General features: G+C 39.5%; 1 protein-coding gene across 1 annotated transcript; it reads left to right on the top strand.

The window, feature by feature from the left end:
* The first annotated feature begins 7,919 nt into the window (after positions 1–7,919).
* LOC104249383 (small ribosomal subunit protein eS27y) lies at positions 7,920–8,810 on the top strand. Its single transcript, XM_009805800.2, has 4 exons — positions 7,920–8,059; positions 8,147–8,248; positions 8,334–8,362; positions 8,455–8,810. The coding sequence occupies exons 1-4, from the start codon at positions 8,057–8,059 to the stop codon at positions 8,579–8,581; spliced, it is 261 nt and encodes an 86-aa protein (XP_009804102.1). The 5' UTR covers positions 7,920–8,056; the 3' UTR covers positions 8,582–8,810.
* The last annotated feature ends 330 nt before the right edge of the window (positions 8,811–9,140 follow it).

Here is a 9,140-nt window from a genome sequence, read left to right as displayed (position 1 = left end):
AAGAAAACAAGCTCGAGTGCAGTGATACAACTATGGCCAATAGAGAACAAATGGCCAAATAACAGCAGCACCCAGTGGAGTAGAATCAGAATTCCAGATAGATCAAAACAGTAGTAAACCAATGAAAGCACTCAACTAATAGACACAACTGAGATTTCAGAGGATCAGAATTGGTTTGAACAAATTGAAACAACTGAAAAACCCAATAACAATAGGAGGAAGAAAGTTTCTGATTATTGGTTGTATCCCTTCTATCCCTTAATCTCCCTCTATCTATGTGTATCTATTTTGCATGTATTTCAGCTCTCCTTTTCAAACTCCTCACAGTATGTCTATATTCTTTTCCCTTATCTATTCAGCTCTCTTTCCCCAGAAATTCCTCACTGTGTGTGTTTATTTTCTTTTCAGCCCTCAAGGTCCAGTCTCTATCTATCTATTCTGTATATCTCCCCCTTTTATAAGTCCCTATCCTACTCTTTTTTAAACAGCCTGTTTTCAGAAATCCAGTACCCTTCCCATGTGCCTTCTATTTTCAATTCCAAACTTTAGCTAATTAAATATTAAACCCCATCAACATTCCCTGGCAGATTTTACTTTTAAAAGGTTTAAACACTTCTTTAAACTAAAGCCAAGTATGGGCAGTAGGATAGCATATGCTGTCAAAACATTTTAAAATCAAACAAGGACCTTTATGCAGGCCACAGGTTGTGCACAAAGCACATGAGGAGCACCAATGCACATGAGGTGCACCAATGCAAATGTTGTGCAGGAGTGCACATGCCATCCAATTCAGCATTTTAACCAAACATCCCTTTTACATTACTGATCTAAATCAACAGCTATAAGTAAACAAAATTGTTTCTCAATTGATTCAAAAAAAAAAAAAAAAAATGTTCGACAGAAACAAATCGCTTTGCTATGCTCAGATAGTTGAAACTAATTGACGACTCATGTCGACTCGACTATATTAGCATTATCGTACACAATCGTAGCCGAAAATCAAACATTCAGAAGTATGGGACACATGACTCGACTTATACTGATTAAAATAGAATGGTGCATCCGAGGAATCAGTTAGTTAGTACAAATTGGAATACAACCAATACGCATGCCGTATCAGAATAGGAGGAGAAGGATTCAGACAAACACAGATGTTCAAACAGAGTGGACGAACAAAAGTTGATAAAAATTCAAAACACAAATTGACACAAAACATGAACAGACATCTAATCCCTCACATGGACCAAACAAATAAGGGAAGAAGGCAGACTCACCTCAAATCCTGAAAAATCGGAAACCTTGAACCGGACTTGGACAGACTTTCTTAAGGCTGAACGGACTTTAATCGAAGTGTTTCTCAGATGAGAAACACTTCGATTAAGGTCCCTTGGACCTTAATTTCTTGGCTCGAACGGGTATGAACTAGTGACGAGGAACTACAAAGTTCCAAAACTCAGATCCGGGATTCATGTTTCCCTGGTTAGATTCGGACCAAACCAAGTATGGTTCGGTCACGAGGGGGGTCTGGGGAGTATCTGGTACAAAACTGGGGTTGGTTGGGTCAGATCGAGTTTTGACTCGAATCTTCGAATGAAGATTCGAGGACCTGGGGGGTGATTCGAAACATGGGGTTGGTAGATTTGGGTTCAGGATGGCCTGGGGGTCCTATGGTGTTCAAGGGAAGGTCACCGGCATCCATGCCGCCGGCTTTCATGGCGGAAGTATGCAGAGGCGGCTAGGGTTTTAGGGCTGTTCGTTTGGGGAGACGAAGCAGCCGGGGTATTGGATAGGGGGGGTAGGGTAGTGTTATGTACTTATATAGTTAGTGGGCAAGTGGATCCTGGCCGTTGGATGAGACGAGATGAAGGGCCAGGATCCTTCGGCTAACAGGGAACGACGTCGTTCCAAGGGTGAAGGGTTAGGGTCGGTCCGGGTGAGACGGGTCGGGTTTATTGGTGGGTTATGGGGATTGATCTTGGACCGTTGGATCGGCTCGGTTTAAACGGTTATGATGGGTTGGCATCGAAACGACGTAGCTTTGATGTTAAACTACGTCGTTTCATGGCCTGGGGGTGGGCTGTTTGGACTGGTGGCTTGGGCTGTCCGCTTGGGCTGAGTTCGTTGGGCCAATTTTAACAAATTGGCCCAAGTCCGGAAGGGCCTTTTCTTTCTCTCTTTTTTTTTTTTTTTTTTTATTTTTTATTTCTTTTCTTATTTGTTTTAAAACAAAACTAAAAAAAATCAAATTAAAATTAAATACACACTCAAATATAATTATTTGCGCACATACTAAAGTATTTCAAAACCGGTAAAGTCAAACCAAACAAAATCACGGACGAAAAATGCCTATTCACGATTTTCTATTTAATGACCGAATTACGGTTTGAATTACGCAGGACACATATATATTTTTTGAACTTTATTTTAATAAAGTAAATAAATAAGAATGGGCCAAAATCACAAATAAATCCACAAGGTGCCGCACAGAAATCCGAAATTGTACAGCGGGGCCAATTATATATTTTTTATTTCTTTTTGGAGCGATTGTCGTGTGAAGCAAAAATCACGTGCTCACAGCTGCCCCTCTTTGTTCGGAAACACGAAGCATTGCAATCCCATGGTAGTCCCAACTACCAAAGTTTCCCGAACTACATTGACCTGATTCCTGTTTAGCCCAGGATATGTAGGAAATCTTCGAAGCAAAGATTCGGTCAAATCTTTCAAAAATGCGCTTCACACGGAGTATTCCAATAGGCAAAAATCGCTCATATCCGCTCACTTTATCTTTGCACGAAAACTCTTCGTGTTTTCGGACAAAGAGGGGCAGCTGTGAGCACATGATTTTTGTTTACGCGACAATCACTCCAAAAGAAATCAAAAATAATAACAAATGGTCTTGCTGTACGATTTTTGGAATTTACGTGACATTTTTGGTAGTTATTTGTGGTCTTGTCCATTCTTATTTAGTCTTATCAAACAAAAATACAAAAAATATATGTCGTGTGTAATTAAACCATAATTCGGTTATTAAAAGGAAAATCACAAAAATATGCATCTTTTATTCTATTTGTCGCCATGGTGTGATTTTACCTATTTAAATATTTTAATATGTGTGCGATAATTGTGTTAAGTGCTAATTAATGGGTGTTTAATTTCACTTTAATTAGGTATTGTGTTTTAAATTAGAAAATAAAAGAAAAGAGTACAAATTGGTTTAAAAATCGGATTGGGCCTGTTTTCTTTAAGAAAATTTGAGGCCCAAAAGCAGCCCAAGGCAGCCGGTCCAAGAGACCCACCTCCCAGGCCACCAAACGATGTAGTTTGACACCAAAACTACGTCGTTTCAAGAACAATCCATCTCAGCCGTCCAAACCAAGTTGATCTGACAGCCCTCGTCATATATCCATACCCATTGTTTAAACCCGACCCGTTCAACCCCGGACCAACCCAACCCCTTGCATTTGAAACGACACCGTTCCTCACCAGCTGAAAGATCCTGGCCCTTCATCTCGTTTCATCCAACGGCCAGGATCTGATCACTCACTAACTATATAAACCCAAAACCTTACCCCACGCCCCCATCCAAACACCCCCCATTCATCATCCCAAACACAGACCTCCCAAACCCTAGCCGCCCCTGTGCACCTTCACCGTAAACCCAGCGGCAACAACGCCGGTGACCACCACCTTAACACCCTAGGACCACTCAACCGCCCTGAACACAAATCCACCAACCGTTTAGTTCGAATCAATCCCTAGGTTCTCGAATCTTCATTTGAAGATTCGAGCAAAACCTCGATCTACACCAACCTACCTCGGATTCACACCAGCCTTTACCCTAGCCTCACTCATGACTAAACCAATCTTGGTTTGGTTCGAATCTACCCACAAATCCTAAAACCCCAAATCTGAAGGTTCGAACCCTAGAACACAAGAACTATTGGAGTCCGTTTAGATTTAATGGAAGGTTGGGGTCTAATAGACCCTAATCGAGGCGTTCTCGGTCGAGAACACCTCGATTAAGATCTGTTCGACCTCAAATAGGCAAATCCAGCTCGGGCCTGGGTCATCTGTGTTTTAAGCTTATCAGAGTAAGTTTCACTTTTCCTTTTTGTTGTTTGTCTTAGTGTGGTATTAGTTTATCAGCATGATCAATTAGTTTGTTTGCTCATTTCTGGGATTTGCTGTCAGTTGTTCCCCATCTCCATGAGGACCTTTTATTCTATCGATTGTTATGATTGTTTATGGTTGAATACGTATAGTGATATACATATTTCAATTTGATTAACATCGTCGAGTCAATCATGCCTGTTGTTTTCCCTGTGTCGTGCAAAATTGTCAAAGACAGTTTGATGCCCTATTTGTATTATTTGTTTAATTGACTGATGGTTCTACGTTATAATTAGTATAGTCGATTAGATAAACGTCGTCGATTAGTTTTATAGGACTAAATGTTCAAATGTCCTGATTCTGATAAGCTTCATATTGATTGATCAAACCATTGTCGTTTAGCTGATTGTTTGAAACTATCTGTGAATGGTTTGTTAGCTGCAGTACAATACTTGGAACTCAGTTAGGATAGTTGTTGAATTTGAACCCCCATAAGTTCAGAATTTCAGTTTGTTGAAGTTGGAATGAAACAGTAATAGTCAGGGGTTTTAAAAGGGGTAGTTTGGGGCTGTAAAGTTCTGAAATGCTTAAAGGCAGGTGGGCTGACAGTAAAGTATTAAAACATTGATTCAACTAATGGAATTAATTGACCAATAGTGGGATTAATGACATATTGAGTACCTTTAATGGCTGGAAACCAGTGACAACATGTGTTTTGTCAGAAGTTAGGGAATTAGAATAATTGGACAGCATGTGCTGTCAGGATACATTCTTGCTGCCCATGTCTGGTTTAGTCTAATAAAATGATAAACCATTTTAAAAAGAGGGCTGTTAGGGGGAATCTGATGGGGAAGGGCTTTCTTTATGGCTGTGAGTGGAAAATAGGAGGGGGGATGGGGAGTTTGAATTGTTTAACAGACTGGTAGATGGTATGATGCTAGGCTATAAATAGAGGAGAGTTTCCATTAGTTAAGGGGGGATACAAGACAGAGACATGACAGAAGCTAGAAAAAACTGGAAAACAGAGTAGAGAGTTGAAGGGAGTTCTAAAAACCAGAAAAGATATTTCTAAAAAATCAAAAAAGGAGAAGGAAAACCCAGGCTGTTTCATTGAAGTTGAAATTCTGTTTTGCCTCACCCTCTTTCTCTGTTTGAAAAACCAGAAATTGTGTGCCATTATTGTGTCGGATTCACCTATTACCGCCTGTTGATTAACATTGGTATTTCGGAGTCCCAACTGAGTCTGTTTGAGTGTGATTGTTTGGGTACTGGGTATTTGTTTCATTGGATCATTTATGTTTGGTTCATCTGGGGTTTGATTCTGCTTTACTGTTGCTGCTGCCATTCCTCTTTGCTACTGCTGCTGACTTCTCTACCTTCTTCTTCTTCTTTGCATTTCAGCATTCCAGGTACACATTTTGAATCCCACACTGACGTAACCGTAACAGTTGAAAGCATGAAATGAAAGATGTTGAAGAAGTTTAATCACTTGCTGCAATAATTATAGTTTTATAAGATATTGTTAGATTCGTATAACTCGCTAGTTTGTAACTCAATAGCATGAAACAATAGATAGTTTTGTACTTAACTAAAGTTTAGTTTTTTTTTAGTATTATGATTTATAGTTGTTTGGTTGTACGAAGGATGCAATTATGCAATTTATGGAATGCACGAATAGTTGACATAGTGATAACTAGATTCCCTTTCAGCTATATGTTGTATGTATAGGGTAGAATGCTTTAACCTTGCTAAATGCAACGTAGTTTTAATTTTTTGAGTTTTTTTTAACTTTATCGGATCCCGTTAGGCAGTATATAGGACCACGTTCGAATCCCATTAGTAACAATTTCTAGTAGTTTAATTCTATCAATCTATTTAAATAAGTTCGCTTAAATTCAAACTCGAAGGACATTTAGTGTGAGCTTAACATGTTATTCACCTTGCCTGCAATTTCTTTTATCAAATTAAAAGCATGTTCAATAAGGTACAGAATTCCTCACCTCGCAGATAATTAATCCAATAATTGATAAGGGATCAGAGTTGGCCAATCATGTAATTTAATTAGCATGTATTTTCTTTTCTTCCATTTTAGAGACAAACATAATAGAAAATGCAGTCGCTGTAAGTTTATCCTTTCAAAAAATGAGACGAGTCTCGCCAAATAACATGCACAAATTGTGGGGCCCTCATAAACATACATATCAAATTGCTTAGAATTTGGGATGGGCCGTTCAAGTGAATTTCACGGCCTTCCTCAAAGATAATAACGCGTTAGACTCTTTAGGCGCGACTTTAATTAAATTACATCCCTAAATTCGGGTGCGCATTTATGTGACCCAAATCCAAATCTCAACGGAGTTGGAATGTATTAACAACTACGGGTGCATTGATTGTGACGTGGTTCGAGATGCATCTTCACGACATTGCAATTCTATAAAAACTAAATGGTAATAATAGAAGCGGTTCAAACTCAATAAAAGCACATAAGTCATAACATGTATTTAAATCAGATATTTAGTCCTTATAACAATTTAAGCGACCGTACTAGAACCACGGGATTCGAGGGTGCCTAACACCTTCCCTCGGGTCAACAGAATTCCTTACTTAGAATTTCTGGTTCGCAGACTTCATTTGGAAAGGTCGAAAATTTCCTCGATTTGGGATTCAAGATAAACCGGTGACTTGGGACACCAAAAGCCAAACCTTTCCCAAGTGGCGACTCCGAATTAAATAAATAATCCCATTTCGAATATTGTCACTTAAATTGGAAAAACTCCCTCGCGCATCTATCCCTCGGGGCGGGCGCGCAAAAAGGTGGTGTGACACTCCCCGTTCGACCTCTTTTCTTCCTCGTCAATGCTTTCCACTAGCTTCAGATACGTCGCTTTCTTGTTGTTCACCTTTCCTTAGACCTCTCCATTTCACCATCAGTCTTTGTTGCGACCACCATTGTAACCCTTTGAGACCCCTAAAACCTCTCTAGCAGCTTCCTTAATGCACTACGCCGTCGTGGTCCACACCAGGCTCGCATCCCCACTACTCCTCGGAGCTCCCATAGTCAACAACTTAATCCCCAACTCCTGCGCTTTGTCTTCAGTCAAAACTCCCCACTTGATCTTAGGTTGGCCACACACCACCCTCTTCATCTTCTTCCTCGTGATCTCAAGGTCCATGACCATGAGCCTATGAAGGGTCGTATTGTTCTCACTCGGTATGACCTTGCAATACATGCAAAGACTTTTATCGGACCTCTTGCAGAGAAGATAGTCAATCTGGGTCCTAGCCACCGAGCTCCGGAATATGACCAAGTGTTCCACCTTCTTCGAAAAATTCGAGTTTGCTATCACCAAATCAAACGCTCTAGCAAATTCCAGCAGTGAAGTTCCCCCCTTATTTCTGTCTCCAAAACTGAAACCACTATGTACATCATCATAGTCCCCAGACGTTGCTCCAGTGTGGCGGTTGGAATCTCATCCAATAAAAAGCTTCTTAGTGTGCGGTGTACCACGCACCATCTCATCCAAATCCTCCCAGAAACGCCTCTTGACTTCCTCATCCAAGTCAAAAAACTGTTCTACTAAAGCTCGAAATTCAAAATTTTTTTTTTTTACCTCACTAAAGATATTTTTGACTTCCTAGAAACTTGACTAGACAATTTCTTAAGTTCATCCTGAATAAAAAAAAGAAAAAACAAAGAAATGTATTTTAGGGAAGTAGGCGAATTGACAATCGTATCCTCGGAGCCCTACTGAATAAGAGACCTTAAACGGAAGGCCAAGATTAAAAACCTTCTTTCAATCCAAGGGCCTACAACTTTCACAAATCCTTTTATAAGCTTCGCAGAAAACCCTAAAAAACCATTCTTGTCGCATCGTCTTCGTCTCAGCAGCCTCGGAGGCTAAATAGCTCTTCTGCTTTTCAAGGCTTCTCTGTTAATCTCGCGAAAATGGTGAGTTATCTATAGCTATTTGGACTTCGTTCTTTGGTCTTTATTATTTCGGATTTGTTTTAACATGTGATAATTTTGATTATTAAGACTCTCCCAAATGATGTCGACTTGTTGAACCCTCCTGCCGAGCTGGAGAAGAGGAAACACAAACTCAAGCGTCTTGTTCAGTCTCCTAACTCTTTCTTTATGGTGAAAATGATTCTTCAATTTGAAATTATGTGTATGCTTTTCAGATTTTTGAAATTAATGTCCGATTTGTTTGTTTTTCCTCCAGGATGTTAAGTGCCAGGGTTGCTTTAACATGTAAGTTGTCTTATTTGTTGTTTTGTTTTGGATATAGAAGTAGTGTTTGTTGTATTAGATAATTGATGATTGGAATGAATATGTATGTGCAGAACAACTGTGTTCAGTCACTCGCAAACTGTGGTGGTGTGCGGGAACTGCCAGACTGTGTTGTGCCAGCCGACTGGTGGCCGTGCTAGACTCACCGAGGGTTGTTCTTTCAGGAGAAAGGGAGACTAAAGATGAGAGAGAGACTACTTGCTTTGCTTTTAGAGTGGAAGTGAAAAGGTTTTATATGGGAAACAAAAATTCAGTTTTGATGCAATCCTGTATGTTTAATGGTCCTTTTTATTTTATCTGTAGTCTTGAGTAAGAAAGAACCAAGGGTTTTGAATCTGCAATGATTGATGATGTTTTGTTTTTTAGTAAATTGGATTTTGAGTAAAAATATCTGTTGAATTTTCGCTTATATTTTGTGCTTCTTTCCTGAAATTCCCCCCTTCAATTTGTTTGCCTTTTTGCGTGCTGTTGTTGAAATTTGAAATTTGGTTTGATCTTAGCTTCTTGTTATGTAGCCATGATATAATCTTGGACCAAATCATCAGAAGCCCAACTGAGCTGCCAATCTTTTTGGCATCATTTTGGAGGGCCGTCCCTAAACAAATTAAACAAACATTGTTGAACTTACTTGTTGTTTTATGCTTTTGTTTGTAACGGAAATAAATGTTGGTTTAAGGTATTGTCCTCGTGGCATGTATTAGACAGAGCATTTAGAGGTACTGGATCTTATGATACTATA

The sequence above is a fragment of the Nicotiana sylvestris genome, chromosome 11 (genome assembly GCF_000393655.2).
Source record: "Nicotiana sylvestris chromosome 11, ASM39365v2, whole genome shotgun sequence".
Taxonomy (NCBI): domain Eukaryota; kingdom Viridiplantae; phylum Streptophyta; class Magnoliopsida; order Solanales; family Solanaceae; genus Nicotiana; species Nicotiana sylvestris.
This window is presented reverse-complemented; position numbering and strand designations above follow the sequence as displayed.